The 17,327-nt window shown below is 38.5% G+C and overlaps 2 protein-coding genes across 2 annotated transcripts; both read right to left on the reverse strand.

The window, feature by feature from the left end:
- Positions 1 to 9,013: 9,013 nt before the first annotated feature.
- On the reverse strand, positions 9,014 to 9,907 carry LOC139707695 (UDP-glucuronosyltransferase 1A9-like). Its single transcript, XM_071619338.1, has one exon. It carries the CDS (start codon positions 9,905 to 9,907, stop codon positions 9,014 to 9,016), a length of 894 nt encoding a protein of 297 aa, XP_071475439.1.
- A 1,922-nt stretch (positions 9,908 to 11,829) lies between these two features.
- On the reverse strand, positions 11,830 to 15,690 carry LOC139707735 (UDP-glucuronosyltransferase 1A8-like). The gene is made up of 2 exons (XM_071619423.1): positions 14,836 to 15,690; positions 11,830 to 11,874 (listed from the first exon to the last, which is right to left on the reverse strand). The coding sequence occupies exons 1-2, from the start codon at positions 15,688 to 15,690 to the stop codon at positions 11,830 to 11,832; spliced, it is 900 nt and encodes a 299-aa protein (XP_071475524.1).
- Positions 15,691 to 17,327: the final 1,637 nt, after the last annotated feature.

A 17,327-nucleotide genomic window follows, 5' to 3' on the forward strand; every position in this document is an offset into this window, starting at 1 on the left:
TTCTGGGTCATATGGTATTTCTGTGTCTCACCAACTAGGGAACCACAAACTGCTTCCACAGTGGCTCTACCATATTCGTGCCTTCCAGCAACACAGGAGGGTTCTAATTTCTCCAAATCCTCAACATTTACTTTAACTTGGTTTCGATTTTGTTTTGATATTTTGGTTTTTATAGTGTTGTCATCATAATAGGATTTTTAAGTGGCAACATAGTTTCTTCTTGCATTTTTCTGTTCCTGAGAAACTTTCCTTATATTGTTATACAGTTCTATAATCTATTTGGAGAAATGTCTACTCAAGGTCTTTGGTCTTTTCTTAATTAAACTATTTGATTCTTTGTTTGTTTTAGAAACTAGAACATTATCAATACACTCGATTTGTATTTTCTGCTCTTCTGTGGGTCTCCATTCTACTCTCTAGGGTATGACGTTTGATTCTCAAAAGTTTTTCATTTTTGCAAACTGCAAAGTATCCATATTTATTGTTGCTCTTACTTTTGATTTTGGTGTCATGTCTGAGAAACCATCGCCAAATCCAGTGCTTTCTTCTAGGACTTTTATGGTTGTAGATTTCCTGTTAATGTACTATGAAACACTTTAAGTTAATTTGTATACATGGTGTTGCCAAAGGGTCCAAGATCATTCCTCTCTCAGCAGAATCTCTTGAAGAAACCCTTTCTTCCTCTTCAGGGGTCTAGCACTGAATTGGTGTCAGCATACTTTATATACAACCAGAGATATGAAAAATCATGCTGTATATGTGTGATAAGAATTGTAATGCATTCTGCTGTCATTTTTTCTTTAATTATTGATTTTTTGTTTTTTTAAATAAGTGACAGCAGAATGCATTTCAATTCTTATTACATGTATAAAGCACGGTTTTCATATCTCTGGTTTTATATAAAGTATGTTGACACCGATTTGTGTCTTCATACATATACTTTGGATGATGATGTCCATCACATTCTACCATCTTTACTAATCCCCTGCCCCTCCCTTTCCCTCCCACTCCTCTGCCCTATCTAGAGCTCCCCCCCTACCCCACTGAGTCAGCCTCCTTATATCAGAGAAAACATTCAGCATTTGTTTTTTGGGGATTGGCTAACTTCACTTAGCATTATCTTCTCCAACGCCATCCATTTACCTGCGAATGCCATGATTTTATTCTCTTATTGCTGAGTAATATTCGTTTATGTATATATGCCATATTTTTTAATCCATTCATCCACTGAAGGGCATCTAGGTTGGCTCCACAGTTTAGCTATTGTGAATTGTGCTGCTATCGACATTGATGTGGCTGTGTCCCTGTAGTATGCTGTTTTTAAGTCTTTGGGGAATAAACCAAGGAGAGGGATAGCTGGGTCAAATGTGGTTCCATTCCCAGTTTTCCAAGGAATCTCCATACTGCTTTCCATATTGGCTGCAGTAATTTTCAGTCCCACCAGCAATGTATGAATGTGCCTTTTTCCCCACATCCTTGCCAACACTTATTGTTGTTTGTCTTCATAATAACTGCCATTCTGACTGGAGTGAGGTGATATCTTAGAGTAGTTTTGATTTGCATTTCTCTAATTGCTAGAGATGATGAAAATTTTTCATGTATTTGTTGATTGTATATCCTCTTCTGAGAAGTGTCTGTTCAGGACCTTGGCCCATTTGTTGATTGTATTATTTAGGTTTTTTTGGTGCTTAGCTTTTTGAGTTCTTCATATACCCTAGAGATTAGTGATCTATCTCATGTGTGAGGGGTAAAAATTTGCTCCCAGGGTGTAGGCTCTCTGTTCACCTCACAGATTGTTTCCTTTGCTGGGAAGAAACCTTTTAGCTTGATTCCATCCCATTTATTGATTCTTGGTTTTAATTCTTTCACTATAGGAGTCTCATTAAGAAAGTTGGGGGGCTGGGGATATGCCTCAAGCGGTAGCATGCTCGCCTGGCATGCATGCGGCCCGGGTTCGATTCTCAGCACCACATACAAACAAAGGTGTTGTGTCCACCGAGAACTAAAAAAATAAATATTAAAAAAAAATTCTCTCTCTCTTCCCACCCCCCCCCCTCTCTCTCTTTAAAAAAAAAAAAAGTTGGGGCCTAATCGCACATGATGAAGATAAGGGCCTATTTTTTCTTCTATTAGACACAGAGTCTCTGGTTTAATTCCTAGGTTCTTGATCCACTTTGAGTTGAGTTTTGTGCATCGGGAGAGATAGGGGTTTAATTTCATTTTGTTGCTTATGTATTTCCAGTTTTCCAAGTACCATTTGTTGAAGAGGCTACCTTTTCTCCAATGCATGTTCTTGGCAACTTTGTCTAATATAAGATAATTATAGTTTTGTGGGGTAGTCTCTGTGTCCTCTATTCTGCACCATTGGTCTACCAGTCTGGTTTGGTGTGAATACCATGCTGTTTTTGTTACTATGGTTCTGTAACATAGTTTAAAGTCTGGTATAGTGATGACACCTGCTTCACTCTTCCTGCTAAGGATTGCTTTAGCTATTCTGGGTCTCTAATTTTTCCAGATAACTTTCATGGTTGCTTTCTCCACAATTTATTTCAGGAAACACAGAAAGAGGAAGTACTTCCAAATTCATTCTATGAGGCCAATATTACCCTGATCCCAAAACCAGGCAAAGATACATCAAAGAAAGAAAACTTCAGACTAATATCTCTTATAAAAATAGATGCAAAAATTCTCAGTAAAATTCTGGCAAATTGAAAACAATAACATATCAAAAAGATTGTGCACCATGATCACGTGGGAGTCATCCCAGGGATGCAAGGTTGGTTCTACATACAAAAATCATTAAATGTATTTCATCACTTCAATAGACTCAAAGATAAGAATCATATGATCATCTCAATAGATGCAGAAAAAGCATTTGACAAAATACAGCACCCTTTCATGTTCAAAACAATAGAAAATCTAGGGATAACCGGAACATATCTCAACATTATAAAGGCTATCTATGCTAAGCCTCAGGCCAGCATCATCCTAAATGAAGAAAAATTAAAGGCATTCCCTCTAAAAACTGGAACAAGACAGGGATGCCCTCTTTCACCACTTCTATTCAACCTAGTTCTTGAAATGCTGGCTAGAGCAATTAGACAGATGAAAGAAATTAAAGACATATGTATAGGAAAAGAAGAACTTAAATTAGCACTATTTGCTGATGATATGATTCTATACCTAGAAGACCCAATTAACTCCACCATAAAACTTCTAGAACTAATAAATGAATTCAGCAAAGTAGCAGGATATAAAATCAACACCCATCAATCAAAGGCATTTCTGTATATCAGTGACAAATCCTCAGAAAGGAAAATGAAGACAACGACCCCATTTACAATAACTTCAAAAAAATTAAGATACCTGGGAATCAACTTAACGAAAGAGGTAAAAGATCTATACAACGAAAACTACAGAACCCTAAAGAGAGAAATCAAAGAAGACCTTAGAAGATGGAAAGATCTACCTTGCTCTTGGGTAGGCAGAATTAATATAATCAAAATGACCATACTACCAAAAGCACTATACAGATTTAATGCAATTCTCATCAAAATACCAATGGCATTTCACTGTCATTTATTTTTTTTAAAATCAATAAAAAAACAGCTGAATATGTGTGGATTTATATCAGGATTCTCAATAGTATCCTGTTTGTGTGCAAGAGACAATTTTTGAGATTCCTGAGGAAATTTATTTGTGCTCTGGAAATTAGAAAATATGCAAGAACTATTGATGTTACTGTGCAATAATAAATATTTTAATAATAAATTTCAGTTTTTTCTACTACATGAGTTTTAGGTTGTCATGAATTTCCTTTACAAAAATGACAGACTAAGTGGTTTTTAAAGAAAGAAGAAAAGCATACAAATGATTATCACAGCAAATGATATATTGTAAAAATATTGAAAATTATTTTACTTAAGGATGGATATAAGAGAGTTCATCACAATACAGTCTCTTCGTTGTGTATGCTTGAAAACTTCAGTAAAAAGTTGAAAAATATCATCTCAGCAAGAAGCTAGGGACTTACACATGAATAGCTATATTTAAAACTGGATTTTGGGAATAGAGCCAGAATATGAGAGAAATCAGGGAAGCACAAACCTATTTTGTGGTGTAACTGTATCCCAGCCCCAGTTCACCAGAGCTAAAAATGCCCTGAAAGTAAAGAGAAGGACCCCAGTCATCAATTCTAATGAAACTCACCAATAAATGCAAAAGACTAGAAGTGATTACTTTTTCCCATTGAAACTACTTTTAGTTCTCCTGAATGATGATCTATGAGCTCTCAAGTGTTCTATCACACCACTGCAATTCCTCTGAAGAGACTCTTGGATTTTGGGTTATAAGATGCCATCGTTAAAATTCCCTACGTGGCACTTGAACAAGGCACGCAAACCCATGCCCTTGACACACACACAACATATGTATACAATCACACATTCAATCACCAATGCTTGGGCGCCAGCCAAGCCAGACAGCAGGAGGAAGCTGCCCTGCGCCAAGCCAGATTGGAGGAGGAACCTGGCCCCGCCCCCTGTGCTAGTCCAGAGGAAGCCCAACAACCCTTAAAACCCATCAAAGGAGGTGTGGCTACCAACACGGTTCTGCGGCTGATCCAGGTACCCGGTTTCCAACTCCCCCACCCTTAGCTGCCATAACTCAAAATATTTCCCACAAGCTTTTGGGGGTTGTAGCTATCAACGCAAAACAACAACTGTACAGGCACCTGGTTTCCACCTCAGAGACTAGAGTAGGGAAGATACAGGTGGAAGCTCATGTCCTTTCACACTGGCTATACCCACCACCCTGAATACAGAGGCTCAAGCTAGGAATAGACAACGCCACCTACTGGAAGCAAGGAAAACAGTGTTCTGAGAGACTTTTTTTTTTCTCTTCCTTTCTCTCTTTTCTTCTCTCTCTTCCACAACTTCAACATATGTGAAACCAAGAACTGTGCATGAACAACCGAATTACCAAAGTAATATAATATAGAGGAACTGCATATACCCCACCTTCCCCCCATTTTTTTCTTTATTTCTATCTTACTTTCCTTTTCCTTCTCTCTTATTTCTCTTTTCTTCCTTGTTTTTTTTCTTTTTCTTCATTCGTATTCTCTCTATCCAACTTTCAATCTCCTAACTTTTGCTATCTAAACATAGGGTAACTATCTAAATACAGATAGGAGATTGAGTCTATACATTCTTCCATAAATTACCAGTCTATTGGTTAGAGTTCTCCAAAAGTGCTAAGTTAGTTTAACCTCATACCCTCACTCCTTTCCCTCTAAGTATAACATCCTTCGTCTGAAATTAAGTTTTCTATATGCCACCAGATATGGTATGCCTTTTATGAAACTAATGAATATATTCTTAAGTAGTAATTAAAACCAATATCTATAGACTTAGAATCTAACTATAAATGTATTAATAATGAAAACTTGTGCTTAGATAATGTACTGTTGATATTGGGAACTGTTAACATTGTCTTTCTCCGCAAAAGAGGGATGTTGGAGCTATACAAGAACAATACAAATATATAAGGGGAAAAACATTAACACAACAGTTTCACCAATGATTCCTTTTCACTAGACAGATGCAGTTCAGACTATGACACCTCTCCTCCAGCAATACAAACACTGAATGCTTTCCTGAGAGACACCTACTCCTCTGAAACAAGGATGCAGAAACACACACATTTCATAGATCTTTGGATGAAAATTTACACTTGTACATGTGCTGTACCCAGGATCTTAATCAAAGGGCCCTCTGAAAATTTTGCTTTATGTTTATATTCATAAATTATACATAAATACATAATCTTCCAATATGTGAAAACTCGTGCACACACACATCTTCTATGCACATATAAAACCAAATATTTTATTTCCTCTTTAAAACTATAAGTGTATTATATAAACCAAGCATATTAAAAAATCTGTGAAGTTCCATATGTTCCATATTTTATAGACATTTCTATTTGATGGTGATATAAAACCCTATGCAGCTCTGGATCTCTAAGCCACTCTTGTGACACCATGAGCCATGTCAATCTCAGTGTTTATTCAGGAAATCTAGGTTGGAGGGCAGGGCATGCATAGGGCCTGGGTGCTGCTTGGCACTGTACTGATCTAGGACAAAGGGGAGAGAGCTTTTAAATGGATCTGCTTTTTATGGTCCTTCCACATGCATCTCCTTGCTTGGTCTTAGCAAGAACAGGAAACCATGCCTGGCTTTCACTCACCTACAACTGTCGCCTCCCAGTGTTTTCAAGGAGCATTATATTGTGTTTCTACCAGCTGGTCAAACAAACTCTTAAAAAAAACCCTGCCAAATGCAGAAAGCTGTGTGTGGTTTTCACACCCCTAACACTGTAGTCTCCCAGCCTTTAGAATGAGAAATCTTTCACTATCCCACCAGTTGGCTAAAAGGATACTTTTACTAAATACCTGTGAATATATAAGAGAATGGAACTGCTACAAACTCTACTGAACATGCAAGAGATGAAACACCCATAGTCCATCCCTAATAAAATCACACACTGAGACAACACAGCCTGCTCCACTATAATCTAGTTACAGTACTTTTGTATTCATCAAGACCTTTTCAGTTGCAAAGAATTGAATCCTACTTTAAACTGCCTAAATCACAGTGTTTTTCAGGTATTGGGTCTAATAAATATACATGGTATTACACAGATAATAAATATTGGAACTGAAAAAGAAAAAATAGGAATAAGCTGGACATAAAGTTGCAAAACTTGTTCTTTAAACTTCAGAAAATGAAAATTGCCTTTGCTCAAAAAATGTCTAAACAATTGTAAGAAAAAAGATGTTATGTAAATGAAGCACCTGATAGATATTTTAAAAGACATATGCACAAGTAAAAAGAAATACATATTCTTGGGTGAAAAAAGAAAAAATAAACTTTTCAATCTTTCTCACATGAGTAAAAATAAGTAATGTAATATTCACTGAAACTTCATAATTACTTTTAAATTTCTGACCTCAACAAAATAACTTTAAATTTTATGAAAAAGAACACGTTATGAGGATCACATGATAAATTAGAAATATGAATAGGGACTATAGGCCTTGTCCTCCCAAGTATTCAAATCTTCTTAATCCAAACACATTCTGCAGCATAAACAGAAAAATAAGGCAGTGGATTAAAACAGTTCTGAGCACAGACCAGCACATAGAAAATTACAATAATATGTATATAGTGTAATTAAAGTGACAGATAATGGAATTAGTATTAAACTGAGTTCTGATAGTAGACTATTATTTGAAAAAATAAAAAATGCTCTTAACACTGGAGGAACAAGAAGCAACAAAACATAATCTGCAAATAATGTGTCCATGAGTCAGGTTTGGAAAAACCTAAAAGGTTGAAGTAGAGAAAATTATACGGAAGAGTTAACCAATTGGAAAAATATTCATAGCACATATAAAAGATCTGTGCTATGTTCCTAATAACACAGGGCCTCATTCGTGCCACATAAATAGACACACACACACACACACACACACACAGAGTTCAGTGCAATGAATGAAGAACATAATTAGGACCAAAAGAAGTTGGGACACAGGACTATCCTTGGAGAAAACTAATACAATTAGATGTTTCCAAAGTGTACTTAAAGGTCTTTTTGCAAAAAGAAAACAGCAACACTGGAAGAGTTGAAAAAAATAAAATGATGTGCAAAAATGTTTCTACATCTCAGGTAAGGAAAGACACAAACAAATTGGGATCCTGAACTCTTAAAGAAAACCTTTACCAGTTTGACTCACGAAATCAAAAATCCTACATGCCAAACATAAAGAACAGCTCCAAAACATTTATTCATACCACATACTAAAAAGCTGGATTAATATCCAAATAGAGAATTAAAGAAACTAGTTCTAAAAACACAGATAGCCGTATTAAAAATGGCTAACAAATGTGAATAGTAAAATCCCATGAAATGCAAATGCCCACATATTATGGAAACAGAAAGCAAAAACCAATGCTTGATTTTTCATTCATAAAATTAACAAAACGTAAAATTTATACCATCTGGAGCTGGAGAAGGTATTAAAAGCTACAGCTCCCATACACTGCTGATCATAGAGGAGGGGTTGCTCAAGACTCTGAAGGTTAGTTAAGCATAACATGAGCATAGCAACTAACCAACAGCTCTACCCCTAAGACGCTCCTAGGATACAAAGAAAACAGCAAAAGTAGGGAAACACAAGAGTGGAAGAGAATACTTCAGAATGGTTACTGCAGTCTTGTTCAAAGAGGCAAAAAGCAGAAAAAAACTTTAAATATCTATCACCACTGGTGGGTTCAAAAAAAAAAGGTCCTTAAAGCTTTCAATGCAATTACTAAATGAAGAAGTTAACGTCCTAAGTACTGAATGGTGAACATGACTACAATACATTGCCGAGTGAAAATGCAAGGTAAAGAACTCATGTACAAAAAAAAATAAATTAAAAAAAGAACTCATGTACACTTCACTATTAGATATTATTGAATAAAATAGATATAAATTTTGCATAAGATAAATGCATACATATTCAATAACTTCAATAAAAAGAAAACATGCATACAAAACTGCTAAGAATACTTGCCTGTAGGATGGGCAAAAAATGAATAATAAAATGGTTCACATCCTAATATGTTTCTCAGGGTTTTTCTGAAGCAGTAATAGAAAGAGAGCATAAAAATAACATGAATGGGGCCTGGGGATACAGCTCAGTTGGTAGAGTGCTTGCTGAACAAACACAAGGCACTGAGTTCAATCCCCAGCAACACCAAACACAAACAAGCAAACAGATAAAAAAAGAAATGATATGAATTCCATCACTGATATGCACATAAATATCAATGAGGCCAGCTTTATAGCATTTGCTAACTCACACTTAATGAATAGTCACCAAACAATTGTTAACCCAGGAAGAAATGCCAGATACAATGGATATTAAAGGAATCACAGCTCAGTAAGAGATCTTTCTTAACTCCCAAAGCTAGGTTTTCCGCAGTGTGCTAAAGGAGACACAACATACCTTGGGTAGTGGCTTCCTCTGGTGGCAGTTGATTCCACCAATGAAGATCATGTTGGGCATCACAGGTCTGGGATAGTCCAAAACAAAGTCAGTTCTTAACAACCAAATGGATATTTGGCTGAAGAGATCACCTATTGTGACAGGAGTTGGGAGAATTTCACAGGCAACTTCCAAGGCAGTTTGGAAAAAATAAGGGCAAAATAAATGCTCTTCCAAGTAGATTAGATGGTTCCTTATTCTCTCCATGAAACTCAAAGCATATGAGGACATCGAGAAAACTCTGGGAACATAAGACAGAGGACTGGGACACTGTGCACCATCATCAAGGTGATGGCAAAACACTCCCCTGGTAAAGACCACGGATGGAAGTGAAAAGTATTTGGCAACAACTAGGCCACACACATCAAAAGGATCCAAAAACACTGCATCAAAAGAGATCTCCTTTAAGTATTCCACTAGCTTCTTGTCATTAAACAAACTCCTACACCGTGAAAAAGTGATGTCAAAAAATGCTTTGGATGAACCCATTGCTAGACCATACATACTTTGTTCTGGAGTTTTCCATTGAGTGTCAACAAAAAAGTTGAATATTCGGTCCAAGTCCTCCAGAGTGTAAGAAGTTGAAAAAGTCTTTACTGTAAAATTCAGTGACTGTCCCAGTTGCCAACTCACCTCTGGCATGACAGCAACCACCTCATTCCCTCTGTGGATGAGTTTCTCCACAACTGACCGCATGGTAAACCAGTGGCTGCCATCCATGGGCACCACCAGCAGCTTGCCTGCCTGGGCAGAGCCAGATGCCAGCAGCAGACACACACACAGAGGAAGGGCGGCAGGCAAAAGACCAGGAGCCATGGGATATCTGAGCCCCCAACAATCCAGCTGCTTGGACACAAAGCTCAAGGGATACAGTAGGCAGAAGAAGTCCAGGTACAGTTCATGTGGGTGTGCTCATCAATTTGTGAAAATGTATTATGCCCGCTGTCAATCATTTACTCAGAGGAGACTTGATTAATGAATAACATCTGTTGACCTATCCGGCTTACGTGTTCTCCAGGTTTATGATCTTTGCCTCCTAGGAGCATCATGCCCCGTACCACAATGTGAATTTAATAACAGAATTACTAGGCAATGGATTGGGACTTTGTCATCTGGAAGGATTAAAAGGCAAACCACAATAAACATTACATTTTAGAATTTGTTCAAAATACAACCCAGACTTTATCTTCATAGCACCAGAGACTCTTTGCTCAGAATGAAATGGGAGATCCAGCTTCAAAGGAACTCCTGGAAGGGCCTCAGTCCTGACCTGCTCCCTGCCAGTGAATGGTGGTTCATCACTGAATGTGCCACGGACACACACTGCTGCTGTCTCTTCTACTTTCAACAGGAGTCATGCTCCATTCCCAAACACTCTGAGGCCTCTGAAATGCCACAACAGGATTGAGAGCCCGCTACATTTGACCCTATGTGGCCACCATCTCTAGTAACTCGCTTTCTCTTGACTCCTCCAGAGCAGCAGGTCATCACCTAGTCAATGCTTGCCTCAGCATTATGGAGAATGCCTCTGACTTCCCGTATGATTTCATGTCCCAACCAGAGATTTAGAGATCTGTTGTGGATCCATGACCCATGAGCCCTCCCTGAGGGATGTAAGTGCTTCTCTCCCACACTCTAGTGAGCATTCTTTGTGGACACAAAGTCTCCATGTTCTCACCCTCCTTCCACAGGACCCACACTATGTCCATCCAGAGAAAAGTACACAGCAACAGTTTTTTCTACTAGACTCAACTGCATTAGGCAGTTTTTACATAGCTTCACAGGTGAGCACAGTGGCATTTCTCCAATAATACCACAGGGAGAGTCAAGAGAGTGATTCCACAGCCAAACTAGGGACATCACCCTTGTTAGGAACACACAGTGGTTCCTTCAAGACCCTGAATGTTACCAGATACTGGCTGTATCACTGCTTTGGCAACTATCATGTTAACATCATTGTCTTTAGAGAATCAGAAGGAGGAGAGTGACAACAACAATACATGTGATCTGGAGTCTCAGAATCCACCTCCACACAGAAAGCTCAGTGAACAATCATCCTCAGACCAGGACACCTTTTGACACTCCAACACTTGGGCATAAGCCTGAGGCCACCCAACCAGTCTGCAGAACTGAGTCACACTTGGCTTGGAAGGGGAGGAAGAAGGTCTCACTCTGACAACGCCAACCCTCCTCCTTCCCCAGACTTCCACACCACCACACAGGATGCTTTCCCTGGAACATGGCTCCACAGAAGGAAAGGAGACATGCTGGCCATCATCCAGCCACCCTAGCATTCCATGATCCCTCCAGGACCCCACTCCACTATCACCTCAAAGGCAACCCTGGTGGAAATGGCAGCAAGGAGGCGGGGATCATGGTGACCAGCGTGTGCACCTTGCTGGACCTTCAGTGTTGCTGTCAGCTAAGATGCTTCAACACAGATACAGGCAAACCTCAGACCAGCAGAGCTGGTTGCCATAAAAAGCCCAATGGGAAGTTCAACCTAGCTTCAGTCCTAGATGGTTTCTTTCCTGCACAGCTCAATGCTCACAACATTCGCCTCACCAACACAGGGAAGGTCCCACTTTCTGGATTCCAAATTGTCAAAGGGTTTACAATGCCTTCAATTAGAAAGTCAAACAGTATCCCTAATCAGCAAAAAATCAGGGCCAATGACAGACCTCTCCTAGAGAGATTCCCATGTCTGTGCATTTAAGACAAATGTGAAGTTAGGCCTGCTACACCTTCAATTCATCCAGCCACAAGGTACCCAAGGCTCCACTCTGAAACACAAGCATTCCTGAATTGTGCATGAGCATAGCCTCAGGCCATACCTTTCCTAAGAAAGAACTCTGAATAACCTCAGAACCCAGCCTGCACCCTCTGCACAACAGCAGACCCCAAAGACTAGAATGGCCACCCGGGTTATATATCATATAATCATCCTCACCAGAACCCACTACAATTCTCAGCCAGGAGCCCCACTTGGTAGCACAGTCAGGATAATTGCTTCAAGAGAGAGTGGAACTTAGCAACTACCACCCCTGGTGTCAGAACAAAGGCATGTGGCTCACATGACTGAAGAGTGATCAACAGGCCTGCCCTCCTATTGTGGTAACTAGCTCATCCTCTAGGGTCACAGTGTAGGGAGCCAGATTAACATGACCACAGCCATCTTCGTTCATACCCTGGCCTGATGAATAAACCTAGCCAGTCCCTGCACAGTTACACTGCATACCACAGAAAAACAAAACCACTGTGGTGACACTGGTGTGGGTCATGGAAGACCGTAACGTTGCCAGTGCCAGGAACGTGCCTGGCATCTTTCATTCTAGATCAATAAAACCTAATGCATTCTTGCTTGGGTGAAGGCCACCTTGGTTTTGACTACTATATAAGTCCACTCCCTGGGAATGAAGTTGCAGGGATCTACTGCTCATTGCTTCCCTTGGTCAAGAATTTGTCCAAAATTCCCATTATTCCTCAAAGCTTCAATTCTTATTTTCTATGAAACTTGTTGGTCTCTTGACATCTTCTGCTTATGGCTGAGAGGGAGAGGAAACAGGAACTGGGGAATGAAATGAACAAATTATGTTTTGAGCATGCGTGACTATGTAACAATAAAGCCCACTGTTCTATATAGTTATAACATTTTAAAAAGTCACCTCAAAAATAAATTCAAAGTAGGCAGATTCTAATTTAAGCCAATTCAATGAAACAATTTTGTGTTACCAGATACATATTCTTCCAGATGATTGGACAATGCTGATTAGTGAAAGTAATTAAATATTAACACCTAATTGTTTCTCAAAACAAAAAACCTCTGAATGAGTAAAAATGATATATCTTCCTGAAAACCAAGAGAAAAAAAAGTGCCGAAATTCTCAAATTAATGAAAACATTTAATGTAGCCTTAACACAAATAGTTTGTTTTTATTTTTTGGACCTCTCCAAAACAATTTAACCTTTTATGAAGCAGCATACATAAGAACAATCACCTAGGAAATTTAGAAACACAGAGAGTGAGCCACACATATTTGAGCTTACCACAGAGCAACTTACTGAGAACACAGTAGTGCCGAATAAGCAGATAAGTCAGTGGGAAAAAACTGAGAGTGCCGATACAAATGCAAAGAGCATAGAAAATAAAAACATATATATATGCAGTTCAGTGCAATGGATGAAGAATGGAATTAGGATCAAAAGGAGTTGGGACATCAGACTATCAGTTGAGAAAACTAATAAAATTAGATTTTTGCACTGTGTATTTAAAGGCCTCTTTGCAGAAAGGAAAAAAAATAGCAACACTGGAAGAGTTGAAAAAATAAAACATGATGTGGAAAAATGGTTCTACATTTCAGGTCAGGAAAGACATAAACGAGTTGGGATCCAGAACTCTTAAAAAAAACTTTTACAATTTAACTTCCCAAAATTGAAAATCCTCCATGGCAAAAGATGAACAGCTCCTGAAAATTTATTCATAGCACATATTTTAAAGTGGGATTAATATCCAAATAGAAGATTTAAAAAACTAGTTGTAAAATGACAGATAGCCACATTAAAAATGACCAACAAATGTGAACAAGAAATTATGAAGAAATGCAAATGCTCAATGCAAATCTCTGTGGAAAGAGTAAGCAAAAACTAAAGCAATTACACTCAATGTTATGCCCAGAAATTTGACAAAACTTAAAAGTTGAATATCTGGAGCTGGAGAGGGCATGTAAAAGCAACAGCTCTCATACACTGCTGATCAAAGAGGGGAGTTCCTTAGGACTCGAAAGTTATTTAAACATAACATGAGATAGCATCTAACCAGCAGCTCTACTCCTAGGATGTTCTTAGGATACAAGGAAAACAGCAAGAATAGGGAAACACAAGAGCTGGCAGAAATATTCTAAGAAGAGTTGAAAAAATAAAACATGATGTGGAAGAAAAAATAAAGGAATGTGTTTTACACATTTACAATGTGGTTTACAGTCTTGTTCAAAGATGTGGAAAAAGTTTAAATATCTATCACTATTGGTTGATTCAAAAGAAAAACTGTTTAAAGCTTTCAATGCAACTACAAAATGAACACATTATAAGTATTAGATTGTGAGCATGACTACAATACATTGCCAAGTGAAATACAAGGTAAAGAACTCATGTACACTTTATTATTAGATATTACTTATTTATATTTTAAAACATTTATTTTTATTTATCCATTTTATGCTTAGGATTGAACACAGCACCTCACACGTGCTAGGCGAGCACTCTACTTAGGATCTAACACAGCATCTTGCACATGCTAGGAGAGCACTCTACTGCTGAGCCACAACCGCAGCTCCAATATTAGATATTACTTAATAACGTATGTGTAAAGTTTGCTTTACATACATGAATACATATAAAATAATTTCAAAAAAAGAAAAGTATGCATTCAAAACTGCTCAGAATACTTTCCTATACAATTGGCAAAAAGGAATATCTTGCAAGTGTTTCTTGGGGTTTTTCTGTGGCAGATTTAGAAATTGAGCTTAGAAATGACACAAATCCCATCACTGATATGCACATAAATATCAATGAGGCCAGCTTTATAAAATTTGCTAATCCACAGTTATGAATAGAAACAAAACAATTTTAACCCAGAAAAAAATTACAAATACAATGGATATTAATAAAGAATCAAACTCAGGAAAGAATATTTCTTAACACCCAAAGCCAGGGTTCCCTCCGTGTGCTAAGGGAGACACACGTACCTTGGCCAGTGGCTTCCCCTGGTGGCAGTTGATTCCACCAATGAAGATCATGTTGGGCATCACAGGTCTGGGATAGTCCAAAACAAAGTCAGTTCGCAGCAACCAAATGGATACTTGGCTGAAGAGATCATATGGTGTGACGGGGGCTTGGAAAATTTCAGAGGCGATTTCCACGGTGGTTTTCAAGAAATATGGGCAAAATAAACGCTCCCCCAAGTGGTTTATAAGGTTCTCTACTCTCTGCTTAAAAGTCATGACATCTGAGAACCTCATTAAAAATCTGGGAATGTAGGACAGAGGACTGGGGCACTGAGCACCTTCTTCAAGGTAATGGCAGAACACTCCCCTGGTAAAGACCACAGATGGGAGTGAAAAGTACTTGGCAATAATTAGACCACACATGTCAAAAGGATCCATAAACACTGCATCAAAAGAGCTCTCCTGTAAGTATTCTACTAACTTCTTGTCATTAAACAAAGTCCTACAATGGGTAAAATGTAGTTCAAAAAACCCATTGTTTGAATCCAATAATGCAGACAATAAACTTTCATCTGATTTTTTCATTTGAGTCTCAGCAAAAACTTTAAACTCATGTTCCAAGTCCTCCAAAGTGTAAGAAGTTGAATAAGTCTTCACTGTAAAATTCAATGACTGTCCCAGTTGCCAACTCACCTCTGGCATGACAGCAACCACCTCATGCCCTCTGTGGACAAGTTTCTCCACAACTGACCGCATGGTAAACCAGTGGCTGCCATCCATGGGCACCACCAGCAGCTTGCCTGCCTGGGCAGAGCCAGATGCCAGCAGTAGACACACACACAGAGGAAGGGCAGCAGGCAAAAGACCAGGAGCCATGGGATAGCTGAGCCCCTGCAATCCAGCTGCTTGGACACAAAGCTCAAGGGATACAGTAGGCGCAAGTACAAGCATTTTATATACAGCAGTAATCCTGCATTCATCAATTCATAAAAATTATTATACACTGTCAATGATTCACTCAGATAAGCAATGATTAATGAGTGACCAATGTCGACATACCTGATGGGTAACCTTTCCAGAAAAGAATAGCTTATCATTATGTCAGGGGAGAATCACACCTCATACAGCCATGTGAGAATAGAAACACAATATAGAGCAATGACTTTGGACTTTACAACTCAAAAAGATGAAAGGAAAGTAAATATGAATAGAGGCTGAATTGGGGTATTTTTTCCAGAAGCAAAATTTGGTTGTATCTTCAGATTGCTAAAGGCTCTTTTCTCAGAAAGATACTGGCTACCCAGCTTCAAAGGAAACACTGAAGGTCCTCAGTCCTTCTCAGTGGCACGAGCTTTATTCACAAACAACATGGAATATCCTTTCCATGGATCATCCTTTCCATATCCCTGGATCATCCTTTCCACACTTCCTGTTCTGTTTAACCCAGGTTTCATGATCCATTTCCAAACCTTCTTTTATTTTTTTTAGGATGCATATTAACCAAAAGTTTTAATAATTGAAGATAACACAACAGAATATTCTTTCACAAGATAATATTCTCTTTTTTAATTTTATTTATTTTTTATTAGCTGTTCAAGAAATACAATGATCTTGACATTTCATACATTTGATTCAAATAGGGTATGAATTGTCATTTTTCCACGTGTACAGATTGCAGGATCACATTGGTTATACATCCATGTGATACATACAGCAATCCTAGTGTCAGTTGTATTCTGCTGCCCTCCCTCTCCCCCCTCCCCTCCCATCCCTATTGTCTACACATACTACTGTGACGCTTATCTCTCTCTTTTTTTCCCCTTCCCTTCCCCCTCACAACAGCCTATATGTATTTTGTGAACCCAAGAGGGTCTCCTTCCATCTTCCGTGCATTTCCCCTTCTCCCACCCTTTCGCTCCCTCCTCTCTTCCTTATTTCGTGGTAATCTTCTTCTCATGCTCTTTCTTCCTACTCTGTTTTGAGTCACATCCCTTATACCTTCTGAGGCCTCTAAAATGGTACAGTAGAATCCAGAGCACCATGGACCATGCCAGGGATTACTTTTATGGTTATGTTCAGGTGTCAGTATAGAACTAACATTAAGTTTACCCTATGAGTTTGGATACATATTTTGTGTAAATGAATATATACACATACACACACACACAAACACACACACAACACACACGTATACATTTGCCAATATGTAGGGTTAGGTTTAGGGTTTGGGTTAGAATTAGAATAGTGTTTTTCTTATTTGTTTTGTTTAATTATAGGTGACAGTAGAACATATTTTGACAATCATACATACATGGAGTAATACTTCATTCTTGTGGTTGTACATGATGTGGAGCACACTGGTCATGCATTCATATATGAACATAGGAAAGTTACTTCTGATTCATTCTACTGTCTTTTCGATTCCCATTCCCATCCCCATTCCAGAGATTTGATCCTATGTGGCTACCATCTATGGTAGCTCACTTTCCCTTGACACCTCCAGAGCAGTAGGT

This window comes from Marmota flaviventris, chromosome 11 (assembly GCF_047511675.1).
Source record: "Marmota flaviventris isolate mMarFla1 chromosome 11, mMarFla1.hap1, whole genome shotgun sequence".
Lineage (NCBI taxonomy): Eukaryota > Metazoa > Chordata > Mammalia > Rodentia > Sciuridae > Marmota > Marmota flaviventris.

What these genes read in the sequence shown, in the direction of transcription:
- LOC139707695 (XM_071619338.1), bottom strand. Translation starts at nt 9,907, where the DNA reads ATGGCTCCTGGTCTTTTGCCTGCCGCCCTTCCTCTGTGTGTGTGTCTG.
- LOC139707735 (XM_071619423.1), bottom strand. Translation starts at nt 15,690, where the DNA reads ATGGCTCCTGGTCTTTTGCCTGCTGCCCTTCCTCTGTGTGTGTGTCTA. An exon ending in AGGGGAAGCCACTGGCCAAG is followed by an intron (nt 11,875 to 14,835) that starts GTACGTGTGTCT and finishes CTTGTGTTTCAG; the next exon opens with AGTGGAGCCTTGGGTACCTT.